The sequence below is a fragment of the Acartia tonsa genome, chromosome 5 (assembly GCF_053477335.1).
Source record: "Acartia tonsa isolate MP-2025a chromosome 5, ASM5347733v1, whole genome shotgun sequence".
NCBI lineage: Eukaryota > Metazoa > Arthropoda > Copepoda > Calanoida > Acartiidae > Acartia > Acartia tonsa.
In genome coordinates, this window is record NC_137264.1 from 48,536,057 (window position 1) to 48,558,448 (window position 22,392).

A 22,392-nucleotide genomic window follows, 5' to 3' on the forward strand; every position below is an offset into this window, starting at 1 on the left:
TTAGTGATTGAATCATATGTGGACATTTTATGTAGAGAATCAACTCTCCAATTACCACTCTGGAATTTTATTTAAACACCTACTAGCAGCTACAACCCCTAGAGAGGCCTCTAGTGGCACTTTAAATGATTGTTTCTTTTTAAATAATACGATAAACTGCAATGTTACGTAGGAGTCTCTATTCGAGAAAAAATTTCGATTCATTGTGATTTCTCTTGGGAGGGTGGTGGTATAGTTATAAACCTTACCGGGACCTATGAGAAGCCATCCTGTTAAGGAGAACCTGATCGGTTCAGCGGTTAGTGAGATATTTCGGTACAAACACACAGACATCCAGTTACTTTAGTATAAGGATTAAAGGGGATGAATTTAATAACTTTAGGTCAAATTATCTCTAATGTTGTCAATCATATTAATCCATTTTATCCAAATATTTTCATTAAAAATAGTGGTTGAAACATTTGAACAATCAACTAAACGAACCAATTCATCAAATTTCACTAAAGTCCCCAAAGTTGTTAGGCCAATAAATAAAAAATATTCTTATAAAACTTTGGGGATTAGTGTAATAAACAGCCCAATGTCCCCTCCCTCACTGAGAACACTTAAGAAATACAGGGATGAGTAAATTGAGGATAACCAAGAATGACAACATCCATAAAAGCGAAGCATTGAAACGGTAGGACAAACGGACATTAACACTTGTATAGTGTCAGAACTAAATAATCAGAATATAAATGTGTAAGAGTCAAGGCAAAATTTTAAGTAAATTTGTTTAAAAACTGCTTGATACAGGATAATGTTTATGGACATACTAACATTCTTAGGACTTGATTATAGAGTTGCTTCGCTTATAATATTGTACTTTGATGTCCCAGGAATCTGTATACCAAAAATCGGATCAAACGGATAATTAGATCACATAAAAATTTGTTGTTAAAAAAGTAGAAAAATCAACATGTTTAAATGGACGTACAGACATTCTAGTAATGATTATAGAGTTGCTACGCTTTCTAAATCTTACCAAACTACTTCAGAAATGACCATGCAAATTTTGAAATCGATAGGATAATTCTTACATGCCTAAGTTAACGAAAAAAGTTATTTATCTCGGACGGACCGACCATAGACGTCCAAGGGGGGGGGGGTAATGGGGCGATTACCCCCCCCCCAAACCATTTTTAATACTATATATTTAATAAAATTTAAATTACCCCCCAAAAAAATTTTACCCCGGGGGTAAATTTTTGGGGGGGGTAAACTAAATTTACCCCCGGGGTAAAAATTTTGGGAGGGGTAAAAAAAATTTGCGGCGCGCTTCGCGCGCCATTTTACCCCCCCCCCCCAAAAAAAACCGAATTACCCCCCACCCCCTTAAAAAAATTTTACCCCCCCCAAAATAAAAAGCTTGGACGCCCCTGGGAACGACCCTAATTATAGAAAAGCTTTTCTTTTAAAAAATATTCAACCTATTGCCAAGGACGTCTTGGATGGGAAGGGGTATAAAACGACAAATCCCCTAAACATCCCATAAAACTTATAGTGGCCTCTCGTTGGTTATTTTTTTTACGTCAAAATCTGAGGTAGCCACTTTTACTAGCTTCCTCAACTGTTAAAAATGATCCTGAACCTAAAATTTGTTTTAAAAAATTAAATTATTATTCAATTATTTATTGTATGACGTCATTTTTTTTTTGGTGCCATTTTACGCTGTTTCAAAAATCGAAGGTATCTTTGGGGGAATAAAAATAAAAAGTTTTGAAATAAACCCACTGAACCCACACAAAAAACCATCAAAGGACTCAAGTTGAAACATTTTTTTTAATTTTTGAAGGTGTAATCATACAAAGTTTAACATTTTAATTCTTTGACAAGAAATCTTCCAAATCTTGTCTAAAAATCTTTGAATTTTTTGGTTATATTTTATTTTCGAATATTTATAAAATTGACTAAAATTTTTTATTTTCAGAATATAAAATGTTATCAAAAAAATCAATGAATGTTTTCATTTATATTGTTTTACTCTCTATTTTTGAAGGTATGAAAATAATTTTGTTTTTAGTAGCGAAGCTACTCTATAATTCCAAATGATTCCGTCTGTCCGCCCGTTAGACATGGATAGGGGGAAACGTGTTTTTCTATAGAAAGCTAAGTTCCCGTAGTTCTAAGATAACCACCATAGTGGTCGGACTGCCTAAAAGACAGGTTTTTATATATTTTAATATTTTTCACATATTTCCCCATATTGTTAAAGCTAATAATATCAAAATAAAATTTCCCATCGTTTTAAGAATACATCCATGGTGGTCTGACTACCTTTTTTGCTATTTTTATATTTTTAATATATCCTACCCCCCCCCCCCCCCAAAAAAAAAAGAACAAGGGTATGAATTTATCTTTCTCACACATCTTTTTTGTCTATAACTCATATGAAAAAATTGTTATCCTCGATCCCCCACCCCATGTATACAATTATGTTTAGGCAGCTTATGGTTTCAATAAGCCTTGCTTGGATGTAATTTTCCTTGAAAGTTTTGCATAAATATAAGATTCTTTTACATAATTGTGAGACAGCTTAAAATACCACCAAAAAAATGACATACAATTAAATTGAGCAATTGGAGAGGCCAGTTTACACTGTAATTGACCAATGGTAAAATTTATACTGGCCTCTTATTGGTCATTTTTCTCGTATGACGTCATTTTACACTGTCTCCATAATTTTAGGTGTAAATTGTCAGCAAAATTCATCAGTCAGCCAAACAGAACAAACATATTATCAATTACCCAACCAAACAGATCAATCATATTACCCACCACCCCGCCAATCTGCACAAGAATATTATCAAACCCTAGGGTGAGTCAATTTTGTATATTTTTATCAGAGACCAAAGCGGGAACTTGCACATGATTTTTAAAAATATATACACCACTGAATGATTTTAAATTTCTCTTATCAAGCAATTGTGTGTGGTTTTATACTTAAGATAAATTTTAAATCATCCAGAGGTGTATTTTACATATAAAAATGGTGTCATGGCAAGAAAACAAAGTTGCACGGTTTCATAGAATTTTCACAGTAGCTTTTAAAAGGTTATTTTACTTTAGGTTAGGTTAAGAAAATTTTAATGATTGCCTGGCAGAGTTAGAAAATATGCCCCGCAGGGCTAGAGCCCCCTTAGAAATAGGAGAAAAGCTACTGTGAAAATACGATTTAACCCGTAACTTTGTTTTCTTTCCATGATCCTAAAAATTATGTGCAAGCTACCGCTTTGGCCTCAGATAAAAATATCCAAAATCAACCCACCCTACAAACTACCCAGCCAAACTGATCTAGCATATTATCTGCAACCCAGGTATACAGCACTATGAGTTTGAAACACTTATTATTTGGAAAACTTGAGCTCATTTATAGACATTTATTTCCTATATAGATCTGTCATGGATCTTGATTCAATAAAGAGGCTGTTTTGTAAATGTTAAAAATTGGAAGATTTCATTAAATCAAAGTTCCTGCAAATATAAGTATTAAATGATAGCCCCAAAACAGGCACAACCTATTATCATGTACATATTATCTAACCCGCGACCATGGCTCAAGACGAAGAGCATCCGCTCGTTTTCAGAGAGGTGATAAATTTAAATTTTGGCTTAACACCATATCATAACTAAAGACGTTAAAAATGGTTCCTACTAGGTGCACGACATTAAAAGTTAGAGTAGGGGGAATGCCCTGGCCCAGTTCTCTGGACTTCTCAGACAAAGGTCGTGCTATCAAAGGGTTAGTTATCTGATTCTTAATAAACCAATAAGTACTTTTTGGACCATATTATTTTATTTAGTTTTGAAACAGATAATCAACCTTTCTACTATTTATAAAGAATATGATTGTCTGATTGTTTTTAATTGTTATTTTTCAGCACCTAAACTATTTTTGTAATTTTTGTTTTTAACTTTAGATCAAACAATGAGAGAATTTTTGTTGAAGAAGCAATCAATGCAGGAATTGTACATATAAAAAATAATTCTTACCCACTCAAGAGGTGGGAGAGTGCAGGGATCATAGAGGACAATGGTCGTTAAATTAATGTATATCCGAAATGAAGAAACAAATAATTTCCCCTTCTGTAGGTTAAAATTTGTGGTTGGAACATTTGAACTTAATAAACTTGATAAACAAACTAATTAAAATTCAGTAAAAGTCCTTTAAGTTGTTAAGCAAACGAATAAGAAAACGTTATTATAGGTCTATTGCAATATACATCTCTTTTTGTAGGATTTTTCATTCCCACTTTTTCTCTCATCCATCCTTTTTAGATGTATTTTAATGATGTCAGACCATGAAACTTTCCGTACACCGACAAATGTCCTAATGCGACAAACCTCCTAAACGACAAACGTCCTAATGTGACATCTCTTAAGTAAAACCTAATAATTTTTTTTCAAAAATTAAATCTTCCAAATTTGATTTTAAAATGTTCTAAAATAAAAGGAAATAGGTATATATCTTTTTTAGCCTATAGTTTAAGTTATTCAATTTAAAAAATATTTTTTCCTTTGTTTTATCGCCAATTTGAATTTGATATTGTTTAATATTTTTACAATTAGAGGATTTTGTCCTTGAATTTAGAAGATTTTTTTTATTTCATAATTTAAAAAAAATTTTAGAACGTTCTACTAAAGAGATGTTGCATTAGGATGTTTGTCCCTTTAGGAGGTTTGTCGCATTAGGATGTTTGTCACATTATGAGATTTAGGACGTTTGTCGTATTTAGGATGTTTGTCGCAGTAGGAGGTTTGTCGGTGTACCCAACTTTCCAGCACTTCTTTTAAAGTTTATGTGTACAATGAAAATGTCCAGGAACTGATTTGCTGGAGGATGAAACTCTACCTGACCAAATATCCACCTCCCTAGCTGCTTTTAATCCATTTCACAATAGTAAGTTTTAGGTTTAAATATATATCTCTCTAGTAACTTTTAATCCATTATATAATAGTAAGTTTCAGGTTAAATATCCATCTCTCTAGTAACTTTTAATCCATTATATAATTGTAAGTGTCAGGTTTAAATATCCATCTCTCTAGTAACTTTTAATCCATTATATAATAGTAAGTTTCAGGTTTAAATATCCATCTCTCTAGTAACTTTTAATCAATTATATAATAGTAAGTTTCAGGTTAAATATCCATCTCTCTAGTAACTTTTAATCTATTATATAATAGTAAGTTTTAGGTTTAAATATATATCTCTATAGCAGCTTTTAATCCATTATATAATAGTAAGTTTTAGGTTTAAATATATATCTCTATAGCAGCTTTTAATCTATTATATAATAGTAAGTTTTAGGTTTAAATATATATCTCTATAGCAGCTTTTAATCCATTATATAATAGTAAGTTTTAGGTTTAAATATATATCTCTATAGCAGCTTTTAATCCATTATATAATAGTAAGTTTTAGGTTTAAATATATATCTCTCTAGTAACTTTTAATCTATTATATAATAGTAAGTTTTAGGTTTAAATATATATCTCTATAGCAGCTTTTAATCCATTATATAATAGTAAGTTTTAGGTTTAAATATATATCTCTATAGCAGCTTTTAATCCATTATATAATAGTAAGTTTTAGGTTTAAATATATATCTCTATAGCAGCTTTTAATCCATTATATAATAGTAAGTTTTAGGTTTAAATATATATCTCTCTAGTAACTTTTAATCCTATTATATAATAGTAAGTTTTAGGTTTAAATATATATCTCTATAGCAGCTTTTAATCCATTATATAATAGTAAGTTTTAGGTTTAAATATATATCTCTATAGCAGCTTTTAATCTATTATATAATAGTAAGTTTTAGGTTTAAATATATATCTCTATAGCAGCTTTTAATCTATTATATAATAGTAAGTTTTAGGTTTAAATATATATCTCTATAGCAGCTTTAATCTATTATATAATAGTAAGTTTTAGGTTTAAATATATATCTCTATAGCAGCTTTTAATCTATTATATAATAGTAAGTTTTAGGTTTAAATATATATCTCTATAGCAGCTTTTAATCTATTATATAATAGTAAGTTTTAGGTTTAAATATATATCTCTATAGCAGCTTTTAATCTATTATATAATAGTAAGTTTTAGGTTTAAATATATATCTCTATAGCAGCTTTTAATCCATTATATAATAGTAAGTTTTAGGTTTAAATATATATCTCTCTAGTAACTTTTAATCAATTATATAATAGTAAGTTTTAGGTTTAAATATATATCTCTCTAGTAACTTTTAATCTATTATATAATAGTAAGTTTTAGGTTTAAATATATATCTCTATAGCAGCTTTTAATCCTATTATATAATAGTAAGTTTTAGGTTTAAATATATATCTCTATAGCAGCTTTTAATCCATTATATAATAGTAAGTTTTAGGTTTAAATATATATCTCTCTAGTAACTTTTAATCTATTATATAATAGTAAGTTTTAGGTTTAAATATATATCTCTATAGCAGCTTTTAATCCATTATATAATAGTAAGTTTTAGGTTTAAATATATATCTCTATAGCAGCTTTTAATCCATTATATAATAGTAAGTTTTAGGTTTAAATATATATCTCTATAGCAGCTTTTAATCTATAATACAAAGTAGAACGATGTCTGTCTGTTTGTTTGTGTGTTTGTGTGTTTGTGTGTTTGTGTGTTTGTGTGTTTGTCTGTTTGTAGCGAAGGATCTCGCTAACCGCTGAACCGATCGGGTTCTCCTTTACAGGGTAGCTTCTCATAGTTCCCGGGAAGGTTTATAACTATTTTGGGGGAGGGTACCACCACCCTCCCTAGAGAAATTAAATTTTTTAAAAATAACTCAATTTTAGAAAGAGAGTTCAACGAAAAACAAACATCAAACGTAAATTTTTTTTACTTTTTCTTTTAAAATCTAAAATAAGAAATTGAATTACTAAATTCGACTCTCTCCTCCTCAAGTGCCCCTAGAGGCCTCTAGGGGCGTAGCCGCTAGTTTATTATATAATAGTAAGTTTTAGGTTTAAATATATATCTCTATAGCAGCTTTTAATCCATTATATAATAGTAAGTTTTAGGTTTAAATATATATCTCTATAGCAGCTTTTAATCCATTATATGATAATAAGTTTTAGGTTTAAATATATATCTCTATAGCAGCTTTTAATCCATTTCACAATAGTAAGTTTCAGGTTAAATATCCATCTCTCTAGTAACTTTTAATCCTATTATATAAAGTAGTAAGGTATTTTTGTCTGAAGCTTAAGATCCTAATAACTGTTGATCATATTTTGGTTCTTTTTTTCAGGTAAGCTTCCTGTGGTGGTTTTAAGCTATTTTCCTAACCACTTCAGGGGCGTAGCAGCTAGTCTATAATAAAAAGTAGAACGATGTCTGTCTGTGTGTTTGTCTGTTTGTAGCGAAGGATCTCGCTAACCGCTGAACCGATCGGGTTCTCCTTAACAGGGTAGCTTCTCATAGGTCCCAGGAAGGTTTATAACTATTTTGAGGGAGGGTACCACCACCCTCCCTAGAGAAATTAATTTTTTTTAAATTTCTCAATTTTAGAAAGAGAGTTCAACGAAAAACAAACATCAAACGTAAATTTTTTTTACTTTTTCTTTTAAAATCTAAAATAAGAAATTGAATTACTAAATTCGACTCTCTCCTCCTCAAGTGCCCCTAGAGGCCTCTAGGGGCGTAGCCGCTAGTCCATTATATAATAGTAAGTTTCAGGTTTAAATATACATCTCTATAGCAGCTTTTAATCCATTATATAATAATAAGTTTTAGGTTTAAATATCCATCTCTCTAGTAACTTTTAATCCATTATATAATACTAGCGGCTTCGCCCCTAGACTCTAGGGGCTTTGCCCCAAGAGGTTTGATCAAACCAATTTTTCGTATTTTAGATCTAAAATAAAAAAGAAAGAAAAAATTTTTTTTGGGGGGTGGGAGGGGTAGTCGACCCCACTATTTTAATTTTAGTTTTAAAAAGAAAAAGAAATTTTTTTTTTTTTGGGGGGGGGGGTATTTTTCATTTTTGGGGGGGTTAGGGGTGTCCCACCCCCCAAGAAAATAGTTATAAACCTTCCCGGGAACTATGAGAAGCTACCCTGTAAAGGAGAACCCGATCGGTTCAGCGGTTAGCAAGATCCTTCGCTACAAACAAACAGACAAACACACAAACACACAAACAAACAGACAGACAATATAATAGTAAGTTTTAGGTTTAAATATATATCTCTATAGCAGCTTTTAATCCATTATATAATAGTAAGTTTTAGGTTTAAATATATATCTCTATAGCAGCTTTTAATCCATTATATAATAGTAAGTTTTAGGTTTAAATATATATCTCTATAGCAGCTTTTAATCCATTATATAATAGTAAGTTTTAGGTTTAAATATATATCTCTCTAGTAACTTTTAATCCTATTATATAATAGTAAGTTTTAGGTTTAAATATATATCTCTATAGCAGCTTTTAATCCATTATATAATAGTAAGTTTTAGGTTTAAATATATATCTCTATAGCAGCTTTTAATCTATTATATAATAGTAAGTTTTAGGTTTAAATATATATCTCTATAGCAGCTTTTAATCCATTATATAATAGTAAGTTTTAGGTTTAAATATATATCTCTCTAGTAACTTTTAATCTATTATATAATAGTAAGTTTTAGGTTTAAATATATATCTCTATAGCAGCTTTTAATCCATTATATAATAGTAAGTTTTAGGTTTAAATATATATCTCTATAGCAGCTTTTAATTTATTATATAATAGTAAGTTTTAGGTTTAAATATATATCTCTATAGCAGCTTTTAATCCATTATATAATAGTAAGTTTTAGGTTTAAATATATATCTCTATAGCAGCTTTTAATCCATTATATGATAATAAGTTTTAGGTTTAAATATATATCTCTATAGCAGCTTTTAATCCATTTCACAATAGTAAGTTTCAGGTTAAATATCCATCTCTCTAGTAACTTTTAATCCTATTATATAAAGTAGTAAGGTATTTTTGTCTGAAGCTTAAGATCCTAATAACTGTTGATCATATTTTGGTTCTTTTTTTCAGGTAAGCTTCCTGTGGTGGTTTTAAGCTATTTTCCTAACCACTTCAGGGGCGTAGCAGCTAGTCTATAATAAAAAGTAGAACGATGTCTGTCTGTGTGTTTGTCTGTTTGTAGCGAAGGATCTCGCTAACCGCTGAACCGATCGGGTTCTCCTTAACAGGGTAGCTTCTCATAGGTCCCAGGAAGGTTTATAACTATTTTGAGGGAGGGTACCACCACCCTCCCTAGAGAAATTAATTTTTTTTAAATTTCTCAATTTTAGAAAGAGAGTTCAACGAAAAACAAACATCAAACGTAAATTTTTTTTACTTTTTCTTTTAAAATCTAAAATAAGAAATTGAATTACTAAATTCGACTCTCTCCTCCTCAAGTGCCCCTAGAGGCCTCTAGGGGCGTAGCCGCTAGTCCATTATATAATATTAAGTTTCAGGTTTAAATATACATCTCTATAGCAGCTTTTAATCCATTATATAATAATAAGTTTTAGGTTTAAATATCCATCTCTCTAGTAACTTTTAATCCATTATATAATACTAGCGGCTTCGCCCCTAGACTCTAGGGGCTTTGCCCCAAGAGGTTTGATCAAACCAATTTTTCGTATTTTAGATCTAAAATAAAAAAGAAAGAAAAAATTTTTTTTGGGGGGTTGGAGGGGTAGTCGACCCCACTATTTTAATTTTAGTTTTAAAAAGAAAAAGAAATTTTTTTTTTTTTGGGGGGGGGGGTATTTTTCATTTTTGGGGGGGTTAGGGGTGTCCCACCCCCCAAGAAAATAGTTATAAACCTTCCCGGGAACTATGAGAAGCTACCCTGTAAAGGAGAACCCGATCGGTTCAGCGGTTAGCGAGATCCTTCGCTACAAACAAACAGACAAACACACAAACACACAAACAAACAGACAGACATCGTTCTACTTTGTATTATAGATTAAGTTTCAGGTTTAAATGTATATCCAACTTTTAGAAGCTTTTAATCCATTATATAATAGTAAGTTTCAGGTTTAAATATATATTCACCTTTTGGCAGCTTTTAATCTATTACATAATAGCAAGTTTCAGGTTTTATGGATATTGCCATCCTTTTTAACTTAAAATTCGGAATGATAAAGTAGACTTTTCTCTTTAACTTTGATTAAGAAATATTTCTTACTGAAAGTTTTTTTTTAAGAGAAGCTTTTCTATAATTAGGGTCGTTCGTCCGCCCGTAACGGATAGTTTTTTTCGTTAATTTAGGTATGTTAGAATTGTCCAATTGATTTCAAAATTTGCATGGTGATTCATGAAGTACCTAGGTACAATTTAGAAAGCGTACCAACTCTATTATCGTTAACAGAATGTCCGTACGTCCATTTAAACATGTTGATTTTTAACTTTTTTTACCAACAAATTTGTCTGTGATAAATTATCCGATTGATCTTATTTTTGGAATACTGATTCCTAGGACAACAAAGTACAATGTTATAGGAGAAGCATCTCTATAATCAAGTCCTAAAAACGTAGTATTTTTTACCTAAAGTTCAGAATGATAAAGTAGACTTTTTCCTTTAAAATTGATTTGTTGAGAAAAATTTCTAGCTGTTTATGTTTACTCTAAGGGAGAATAATAATCTGAATTTTATTTTAGAGGTTGGTCCTGTCAATAATGCTGTAGAGGAGGCCAGAGTTAACAGGTAATAAAACCGATTAAAATCCGCTGGATAAGAACCGGTTATCAGCCATGCTATCCGCATATTGTCTGCGGTAAGCTGTCTATAATACGATTTTATAAATAACCATCCATATCCCCCCTCCCCCAAACAAAGAAAAATCTATTTAACACTTGTACAATAAGTTTAGTATAGTTATCCAAGTATGGCTTTAATATCCGGTGGATAAGAACCGGTTATCAGTCATACTATCCGCATATTGTCCGCGGAAAGCTGTCTATAACACGATGCTATAAATTACTACATAAATATAATTCAAGTATGGCTTGGAAACCAATTAACATCCGGTGGATAAGAACCAGTTCTCAGCCATACTATCCGCATATTGTCTGCGGAAAGATGTCTATAATACGATGCTATAAATTAATATATAAATAACCATGCTGCATATTCTTCCCCCCCCCCCCCCCCACACAAAAAAATATTACCATTTGTACAGTAAGAATAGTTATTATCGTATTATAAACAGCTTTTCATGGATATAAAAATATTATATGATTAAAACTAGTTAAAGCCGGGATGCCGAAGGTAACATTAACAAGGATGACAATATCCATAAATAACAAAGCTAAAAAATTTTGCTAGACAAACGAACATGAAAAAACAAATTTTGTAATATACATAGAACAACTAGCGGCTGCGCCGCTAACATATAGGGGCTCTATAGGGGCAGAAAAATAACTTAAAAACACACTTATCTATATTAATAAATAGTCTAAAACCATCTCAGGTCCTGTATGAAGCTTTGCTTTAAAGGAGAACCATATCGGCTCATTGGCTTGCGAGATTCTTCGCTATAGACAAAAAAATTTACTACTTTATATGTTTTTTACATGTTGTTTTTTATATTTTAGATTTGACTATATATGTTGCGTTGACGTTTATGTTGCGTTGAACTTTATTCTTAAAATCAAGAAAAGTAAAAAAATTCGTTATAAACCTTCCCGGGACCTATGAGAAGCTATTCTGTTAAGTAGAACCGGATCGGTTCAGCGGTAAGTTAGATCCTTGGGTACAAATAAACAGACAAACACTCATCCTGTTACTTTATATAATAGGAAATCTTGAAGTCTTTAAAAAAAATTACTTAAATCTAGTATGCATAAGAGGGGACAATGAGTTGTTAATTTCAACAGTACACAAAGCTTTTCTTATTCGTTGACTTAACAACTTTGGGGACTTTTGATTGGTTTTTCATTGAGTTGAGTGTTCAAACTTTAACTACTTTTAACTACTTATTTCAATCTGCAGAAGTGGTAATTTTGTTTATCATCATTTGCGGATGTACATCAATTAATCGGTCATTGTCTTATCCCTTTACATCCCTGTGGTTTCACCTAGTTCTAACGATAGAGAAGCTTTGTTTCAATCCTCAATAACAACGAGTTATATATATCGGGGAGGGAGGGGACATTGAACTGTTTATTACACTAGTCCCCAAAGTTTTATAATATTTTTTTTATTTGTCTTCTTAACAACGTTGGGGGACTTTTATTGAATTATGATTGGTTGGTTTCTTAAGTTGAGTGTCCAAATAATTCAACCATTATTTATAATTTAAAGAAGGGGTAAATTTGTTTATCACCATTAAGGATGTACATCATTTTATCGGTCATTGTCTTATCTTTTTAGATCCCTGGTTATATATATATATAAAAGTTTATTTATACGCAAAAAAAACGATACTGATTTAAATATTTATAGAATTAGGATGGGTTAAAGTAAATAACATTGTCTTTCTTATATTTTGGGTAAAAAAGGGCAAATATTAAAAATAAAATTACATTAAGTTTAAAGATTGTCCCTTTGTCGTAATTTCGCAGTAGCTTTTCCCCTATATCTAGTAGGGTGGGTTCATATCGGAATTAGACAAAGCAGGGATATGCAACAGATTAAATTAACCTTAAAAACATTTCTGACCGAAAAAGAATTTTAAAAAATTGACTTTTAGAACACGACCACTTAAAAATATAATTCATTACTTATTAGTATGCAAAGACGACATTCAAAAAAATTTTGAATCAGAACTATGGCTTTATGGTGCTCCCTGGAAAGGCCTTGAGGAGCTGAATCAGGAACTTTTGTCCGTTTCAAAATATCTCGTTCCTAGCCTTAGAAATCACTAAAAAACCAAAAAAATTTAAGGTTTTTGAGAATGAACCCGGTATTAGTGTCGGACTGATTATGACGTAACAAAAAAAATTAGCCAATGAGAGGCTACTATGAATTTTACCATTGGTCAATAATGTCCTCTCATTTCAAGGCATTTGCAGGGAGCACCATGAAGCCATAGTTCTGATTCAATAAATTTTTAACTCCCATTTACAAATAGCTATACAATTGAATGTCTGGTCGTCAGCGGTTTTAAGACTTAGGATAAATTTTAAATCATCCAGAGGTGTATTATATCTATATAAATTGAGTGCAGATCCCCGCTTTGGCATCAGAAAAAAAATGTCCAAAATCGACCCACCCTAATATCTAGCCCCTGCTGGGGGCTTTAGTCCTGCGGGTCAATCACCAATCAAAAGCATATGTGAAAATACGATGACACGCCCCTTAAGAGGCTTTGCCATGAAAAAGACTATACCTTCATACCTTCAGATTTCATACAAGGATATTATTATAAACGAGCGCAAAGCTACTTTTTAATTTGGTCTGTCTCGTTACAAATTCATTACATTTAATTATAGAGATGCCTTACACATAACCTAGTGCCTAATTGTCATAGAACTCTTTTTTAGGTAATGACGGACCATTCCTTATTACATATATATAAAAGGGGCGTTTTGTCGTATTTTCACAGTAGCTTTTGATAGGTTATTTGTGGTTAGGTTAGGTTAAAGCCCCGCAAGGTTAGAGCCTATGGTAGTAGAAAAGCTACTGTGAAAATACGACGAAACGCTCCTTATGAGGCAAAGTCACGAAAGTGACTACCTAAAAAATCCAGTATTTCATAATTGTAAATTGAAAAAAAATCCTCATTTTTTAAAAAAATCTGTGAAATATTTTTTAACAAGGATGACAACATCCATAAGTAGCGAAGCACAAAAAATCGTAGATGGGAATACGTACAGGTAGATTTAAAAGGTTTTTACTAAAATAAAGAATAGATTTATTGGATAAAATAAATATGAAACCTTGTTTTATTTTGTATGATGACGATGGTCAAAGTAAATTATATTAAAGATGCTCATAACAATGGGAAAAATTATTTTGATACTGATATCCCATATGATTTGAAAATTTGATCAAAATAAACAAAGATCTTAGGAAATATGTAAAACATATAAAAATAGCCAAAAACCTGATAAAAGGCAGTCTGGCCGCCATGGTTGTTTTCTTAAAATGACAAAAAAATTTATTTTTAAATCCTTAAAAACATTAATAATTTGGAAAATCGACCATATACACTGAAGACATGGAAAAAAGTGTTAAATATATTTATAAATAGCCTAAAACCTGCCAAAAAGGCAGTCTGGCCGTCATGGTTATTTCCTTTAAAGACGGGAAATTTAATTTTGATATCTACAACTGAAAAAAATTTGAAAATGGGACTATAAACACTGAAGATATGGAGAAAAATGTTAAAAATATAAAAAAAACAGCCTAAAACCTGCTGAAAAGGCAGTCTGGCCGTCATGGTTGTCTTCTTTAAAAGACGGGAAATTTAATTTTGATATCTAAAACTGAAAAAATTTTGAAAATCGGACCATACACTGAAGATATGGAGAAAAATGTGAAAAATATAAAAATAGCCTAAAACCTGCTAAAAAGGCAGTCTGGCCTTCATGATTGTTTCTTTAAACGACAGGAAATTTAATTTTGATATCTGTAACTGAAAAAATTTTGAAAATCGGACCATAAACACTGAAGATATGGAGAAAAATGTGAAAAACATAAAAATAGCCTAAAACCTGCTTAAAGTCGGTCCGACCGCAAATGATGTTTTATAGTCAATTGTGCTCCTTAACAATGGGAATGTTGTCAAAAAATTTCAGCATTCTATCTTTTATAGGAGCTGAGTAAATCCCATTTCCCCCATAGCGTTCCGGACTGACGGACTGACTGACTGACGGACGGACAAAGTGAATTATAGAGTAGCTTCGCTACTAAAAATCGTTGAAACAAAAGTTCATGTACTTTTTCCTTTTTATTTAAAATGTTTTAAAGGTATACATTTTCTTTCTTAATTTATGTAACACATTTATGTAACAAGACATAATTCATTATCATAATGAAAAATCATGTATTGTTATGTATTATATCCAGTTTTCTATGAATATAAAAATGTACAATCATAATATTAAAACCAGTTTTAATCTTTTAATAGCACATTTTCATATCCGCGGATAGCTGTTTATATTATATATAATACGATGCGATAAATAACTATTATACAATATACTTGAAAATGGTGGACTTTACCCCTTCCCCCCAAACCTTAAGTGCCCCTAGACACTATATAATGATATTTTTATGTGGACTAAATGGCTTTATATAAAAGTGATTCTAGCTTTTATAATTATTATTGTTATTCTATTTCAGTGCGATTAGTTTGGGTGTCATAGCTTTCATATCTGCCTTGCTCATGGTAAGAATAGTTATTTATTATTTATGATTAACAAAGCTAGTTTTTTGCTGCTTAATATGGAGATAGGATAATTGATTAAATTTTACAAATTTTGGCTGAATGGCTTCGAAATACTGGCTTTAGTTTAAAAACCAAGGCTTCAAATTTTAATTAATTTAGAATATCAAAACAAAATTATTAATTATTATAGGTTACCATCCTATTATATTAAGTAGTAAGCTTTTTTTGTCTGTAGCATAGAATCTCGCTAACCGATTAACCGATATGGTTCTCCTTTGCAATTAGGCTTCTTATGGGCCCTGAGATGGTTTTAGGCTATTTTATTTGTTTTTAAATAAGTCTGGTATGGTTCAAGGTTATTTGTAGACCCTTTCATATCCCTTCGAATATAGAGCCCCTAGATGCTAGGGTTTAAGTCGCTAGTATATCATAAATTACCCAGAGTTCTAATAATTCGCCAAATTAAGCAGAGTTTTCGTTTGTTCTATTAGCCTAAGTCCACAACAAACTAAAGAATGCATTTTAGATCCATTGTCTCATCCTTATAACTCTGGTTTGGACCTAAGTCGTCTAGAAGGCTCAACTAAAAATGATTTCCCATTTGTTCACTAATTTTCACTAATTTTGTACGACAGATATCCCAACATGGTGGCGATTAGGTGAAAGTTTTAAATGAAAAAGTAGATGATTTTAAGTTTTTTTATGAAGTAGCAGATTTTCATGAAGACTAATTTTGCAGAGAGAGGGAGGACAATGAGCTGTTTGTTACACTAGTCCTCAAGGTTTTATAATAACGTTTTCTTATTTGTTTGCTTAACTACTTTGGGAACTTTTGTGAGTTCAGATTGGTTGATTGATTAAGTTGAGTGTTCAAACGTTCCAACCACTAATTTTAATCTAAAGAAGAGATAATTTAGTGTACAATCATTGGGAATGTACATCAATTTATAAGTCATTGTCTTATCCCTTTAATCTTGACCACCAATTTTTTTTTTAAATTAGGGATATTTTCTAAGAACTGTTGACCTAGCAGCTATAGAAGCTGCTGCAAAAGATCAGAAGCTTGTAAGTAAGTATTAAAAATTTTGTCCATAATTAGCAAGAATAGTTATTTCTCGCATCGTATTATAAACAGCTTTCTGCGGATATGAAATTTAGCTTTAACTTTAGTCTCTGTACACATATCATAATAATCGAAATTGAAAGATCCAAAAGAAACAATAATTAGTTAGGAACTAATAATGTAGTTGCTATAGTGCCCTAGCAAAATGGGAATAGAAGTCACAATTTTTGACGTGCCTATTCTGTTGACGTCATAAAATACCATCAACCCCATCTCTTTCCCTCTACTATGACGTCAATAGAACATGTAAGCCAAACGCGGTGACATCTATCCCCATTTTGCTAGGGCACTATAGACGGCTACACTGAAAGTTGAACACAGTAATAGTGTCTGACTGATTATGACGTAAAAAAAAAAATTAGCCAATGAGAGGCCACTCAAAATTTTACCATTGCATTGGTCAATAACGGCCTCTCATTGGCTAATTTTTTTTTGTTACGTCATAATTAGTCAGACACTATTACTGTGTTCCTGAAAGTTCACAAACGATTCAAATTCGTACACATCATATACAATGGAAAAACAGGTCTTTAGAAATTACTAATTATTTTTTTCTAAGTTTCATTCTTAAAAAAAATAGGGTCGCTGCCTCACCCTAATTGTTTTTGTAAAAAAATCATCCCAAATCAAATAAAAAATCCACAAAAAGTAATTAAAATCTTACATTAATGACGCTTCTTTGGTTTTATTTGATTTTTGTAGATTTTTTATGTGACTTTGAAGGATATTTTCACAAAAACAATTTTGGTGTGGCAGCAGTGCAGCAACCCTAATTTTGGTGTGGCAGCAGTGCAGCAACCCTAATTTTGGTGTGGCAGCAGTGCAACAACTCTAATGAGAAAAAAAAGAATCCGCCTCTGTTATAAAATTTGACAGGAAGGGAATAAGATATTGCTTATAAATATCTGTCAATGGTAAGTTGGTTACATCAAGCAATACTTTTGATCCATCAAAAAAAAATCCACACGTAATATAATTTTTGGGTTTATGTGAAACAAAGTTGCAGATTTCGTCTTATTTTCACAGTAGCTTTTCTCTTATTTCTAGCCCCTGCAGGGCCAATTGCCTAACTCTGCGGGGCAATCACCTAACCTAACCTAAAATAACCTTTAAAAAGCTGCTGTGAAAATACGACAAATCTCGCAACTTCGTTTCATTCAAATGACACTATTTTTTTCTTCAGATGCTATTGCCATCCTGGCTGCTATACCAATTGCCGGCTCTTCAATGATGGGTAAAATCTTATTTGTAAATTGCGAAGCAGCTTATAGTGCTTATGAAAAATGACGTCATACAATACATTTGACGAATGATAGTTGCTGTCTGTAGTGCCCTAGCAAAATGGGGATAGATGTCACTGCTTTTGGCCTACCTATTTTAGTGACGGCAGGAAATATCCTATAACCCATCTCTTTTCTGGGGTTTTTCCCCTTCCCTGTCTCTTTCTCCCTACTGTGAATAGGTAGGCCAAAAGCTGTGACATCTATCCCTATTTTCCTAGGGCAGTAAACACAGCTACCCAATGATAGGCCAGTATACATCTTATTTGACCAATGGTAAATGGTATACTGGCCTATCAAAGGTCATTTGTATTGTATGACGTCATTCTTTTTATAGGCACTATAGGCTGCTTGTATAATTGGCGTTGCCCTACAAAAGACCAACACCTATATATTGTTAAATAAACATCAAATTTATTAATAAAGTAATACATAATCAATCCATGGCCGCAGCGCTCGGCCCTCTGGCCTGCCTAGCCGCGGGTGCTCGGCTCCCTTGCCTATAACCTAACCTAACCCAACCTTACCTAAATATTATAAAAAAAATATTAAAAATTTGAAAAAAATCTACTAACCACTTTTTGTTAAATCCACGAAGTTCTAAACTAAAATAAGTTAATGTACATTAAACATTCATATATATAGGTTAAGTTAGGTTCGGTTATAGGCAAGGGGGCCGAGCGCCCGCGGCTAGGCAGGCCAGGGGGCCGAGCTCTGCGGTCATGACTTTCTAGCATTACGATTTTTTTAATGTTGGTCTTTTGTAGGTGTTGTTCTTTTGTAGCAACGCCTAGTTGATCTTTTGTAGGTGTTGGTTTTTAGTAGCAACGCCATATAATTGCTTTAATTTGGTTTCAAATCTACACCTTAGTAACCCTTGGAATAAGCAAACAAGGATGACAACATCCATAAGTAGCAAAGCTAAAAAATGTGAATGGATCTTGGTAAGAAATTACTATAAAGCAGTGTCATGCAATAAACATTATTCAAAAATATAATCACGAAACCTTAAAATATATAACGCAACCTTTAAAATCACGAAAACTTAAAAATCGATCTAGCACCCCAAATAACAGACAGATGGACAAAATAATGTATAGATTAGATGGGCATATTTCATTAGTATCATCACTAAGAATTTCAGCTGTCTTGAATAGGAGCCGAGAAAATCATGTTTCCCTCCATAGCGTTACGTACTGACGGACGGACAACGTAAATAACAGAGTAGCTTCGCTACTGAAAAGAATACATATAATATATATTATGTTTAGATCTCCAATCTCTAAATTTAACCAATAGAAACACAGCATAGGAAACATTCCACCATATTAGTGGTTATATAGTGTGCAGTTGTTTTATTATAGACTAACGGCTTCGCCCCTAGCCTCTAGGGGCTCTGCCCCATGAGCTGTAATTTTAAAAAATAAAAAATAAAATGTCTGTTGCTGCGCCCATAATTTAAATAAAGTAGTTTTCCCAGAATTTTTTTTTCGGGGGGGGGGGGGAATTTCCTTTTTGGGGGGGTTTGAGGTGTCCCACCTCTAAGAAAATATCTTAAAACCACTACAGGGCCATTAGGTATATACCCTGAAGAGTAGAATCCAATCGGTTCAGTGGTTACCGAGAACTTAAAGGACAGACGGACGGACGGACGGACGGACAGACATCAAGCTACTTTGGCCTGTATGGTGTTTATGTATACATTAATTTATCGGCCATTGTCTCATCCGTTTAGATTCCTGAGTTTTATAGTTATTTATTTATAGGTATCGTACCATAGACACCTTTCCACGGACATTATGCGGATAGTATGACTGTGAACCGGTCTTGATCCAGCAGATATTAAACGGTTATGTATTGCAGGTGCTGGAGCTGGAGGCCTGTATGGTGTTTATGGGATGGCAGAAGCATGTCTACCTAACCAATGCAGTGTAAGTTTATTAAAACTTTTCTATAATTAGGGTCGGTCCGTTTGTCAGTCCGTAACGGTTAGCTATTTTTGTTAATTTAGGAATGTTAGTATTGTTCAGTCGATTTCAAACTTTGCATGGTGATCCATGTAGTAGTTTGGTAGGATTTAGAAAGCGCAGCAACTCTATAATCGTTACCAGAATGTCCATTTTAAACATGTAGATTTTTAACTTTTTTTAACAGCAAATTTTTATGTGATAAAATTATTCGATTGATCTAATTTTTGGCATGATGATTCCAAGGACAACAAGGTACAATGTTATCAGAAGAATCTCTATGATCAAGTTCTAAAAATTTTTCAACATATTTACTTAAAAATTCTTAAAGACTTTATGTTCTTATTATTTAGTTATGACACTCTACAAGAGTTAAGGTACGTTTGTCTTACCATTTCAAAGCTTTGCTTTTATGGATGTTATCATCCTTGTTAATGTAGGTGTTTTACTAGATAGGCACATTACATTACAAGATAGGTAGGTACTACGTCAAACACTAGATACGTCAAACAGTAGATGCGACAAACGCTAGACAGAAAAACAGTAGATGCGTCAAACGCTAGACAGACAAACAATAGATGCGTCAAACACTAGACTACGACAAACAGTAGAATTTTCAATTTCGCGACAAACAGTAGAATTTTTAAAGTGCGACAAACTCTAGAAGCGACTTACACTAGAATTTAAACTTAAAGAAATATTCATAGATTTTTTTTTGTTATTAATACTAGATTTATATTACTATCAATGAGGGATCTAAAGGGATAAGATAATGGCCGAAAAATCTATGTACATCTCCTATTGCGTAAATTAGTGGTTGAAACATTTGAACACTCAACTAATTAAACCAACCATGCAAAATTCATTAAATTACCAAAAGTTGGGATGGTGGTAGTACCCTCCCCCAAAAAAGGTTTAAACCTTCCGAGACCTATGAGAAGCTACCCTGTTAAGGAGAACCGATCGGTTCAGCGGTTAGCAAGATCCTTCGGTACAGACAAACAAACATCATTTTACTTTATTATAAGGATTAATTCTAGCGTTTTTTGTATCTAAATATTGTTTGTCCCATTAAGAAAAAATCTAGCGTTTGTCATATTCTAGTGTTTGTCGCATTCTAGCATTTGTCGTATCTTGCGTATGTCGTGTCTAGGGTTTGTCTGTCTACTGTTTGTCTGTCTAGCGTTTATCGCATCTACTGTTTGACGTATCTAGGGTTTGATGTAGTATCGATAGGTATTGTCTAAGATAGAAGCTTTTAAGTTAGGAATATTCTAACATTTTTATGGAGGCGTTTTATAAGATAGACTTTTCTAAGATTCGCGTTTTTTTAGATGACCCCTATATTAATATCCTATTATATAAAGTAGTAAGGGATTTTGTCTGAAGCTTAAGATCTTAATATCTACTAAACCAATTGGATACTCTATTTTAAGTAAACTTCGCACATGTCCTGTAATGGTTTTAGTCTATTTTATTTTCAGTTTTAAGTCTTAGGGTTGTTTATTGCTATCTTTAAAGCTTCTAGATGCTAGGGCGTAGCAGCTAGTCTATATTACAAAGAGTCCGTCTGTCTGTCTGAAGCTTACGATCTCAGTAACCACTTTTGCTCTACACTTCAAGGAATAAACCTATTATCCTGTAATGATTTTAAACTATTTCATTGGAGAGGGGGGGGGGGGTGACACCCCAAACCCACTCCCAAAAAAAAAAATTTCATTCCCCCCTCAAAAAAAATCAGTTGATCAAACGCAGTTCACTACCTCTTGAGGAAAAAAATCCCCTAGAGGCTAGGGGCGAACCCGCTATTGTATATAATTGTATTTAGGTAAATGGTAAATGTTGTTCCAGAGAGAGACGGGGTAGAAGACTTGTCTGTCCAAGATCTTGTTGATCAGAGAGAGAGGGGACAATGGGCTGTTTATTACACTAGTCCCCAAAGTTTATAAATATGTTTTATTATTTGTTGGCTTAAAAACTTTTTGGATAATTTTAATTGGTTGGTTCATAAAGTTGAGTGTTCATATATTTCAACCACTAATTGTAATCTACAGAAGGGGTAATATTATGTACCATCCTTGGAGATGTACATCAATTTATCAACATTTTCTTATCCCTTTAGATCCCTGCTTGTTGATCCAGCCTTAAATCTTGTTTAATTTTTGGTGATTTCCCTCAAATTGACTTTCCTTCATTAACATCCCTTAACCCTAATTTAGAAATAAATGGGTAGTTTCACGAAATGTATTTGAACTTAATTTAGTGAACCGCATTTTTTTTTTCTTTTTCAATAGTTTGACCTTTAACTACATCTATATGGAATAAATATGAAAGAATTTCAATTTTCTACTTAAAGACTTAAAAATGGTTAGATTATTTTCACAAAACCAGCATGACGAATAAGTTAATGATGTCTAATTTCTTGTTATTTATTGTAATACAAGAATTAAAATGTTTGATAGTATATTTGTAACTTTTGCCTTAAATATTTTTTTTTGAAATGAATTTCATGCATCTATCCGTTTAGAAGGTACCCCAACAAACTTCCTACTGCAACAAACGTCCTAAACCTCATAATGCGACAAACATCCTAAAGGGACAAACGTCCTAATGCGA

At 32.1% G+C, this 22,392-nt stretch overlaps 1 protein-coding gene across 1 annotated transcript; it reads left to right on the top strand.

The window, feature by feature from the left end:
- The first annotated feature begins 1,964 nt into the window (after positions 1–1,964).
- On the top strand, positions 1,965–22,118 carry LOC145319695 (uncharacterized). The gene is made up of 11 exons (XM_080161987.1): positions 1,965–2,038; positions 2,728–2,857; positions 3,324–3,356; positions 3,960–4,000; positions 4,859–4,939; positions 10,731–10,776; positions 15,361–15,406; positions 16,409–16,475; positions 17,713–17,763; positions 19,673–19,740; positions 21,605–22,118. Exons 1-11 carry the CDS (start codon positions 1,978–1,980, stop codon positions 21,668–21,670), a joined length of 690 nt encoding a protein of 229 aa, XP_080018113.1. The 5' UTR covers positions 1,965–1,977; the 3' UTR covers positions 21,671–22,118.
- Positions 22,119–22,392: the final 274 nt, after the last annotated feature.

What these genes read in the sequence shown, in the direction of transcription:
- LOC145319695 (XM_080161987.1), top strand. Translation starts at nt 1,978, where the DNA reads ATGTTATCAAAAAAATCAATGAATGTTTTCATTTATATTGTTTTACTC. An exon ending in TTTACTCTCTATTTTTGAAG is followed by an intron (nt 2,039 to 2,727) that starts GTATGAAAATAA and finishes CCATAATTTTAG; the next exon opens with GTGTAAATTGTCAGCAAAAT. An exon ending in TGCCGGCTCTTCAATGATGG is followed by an intron (nt 17,764 to 19,672) that starts GTAAAATCTTAT and finishes TATGTATTGCAG; the next exon opens with GTGCTGGAGCTGGAGGCCTG.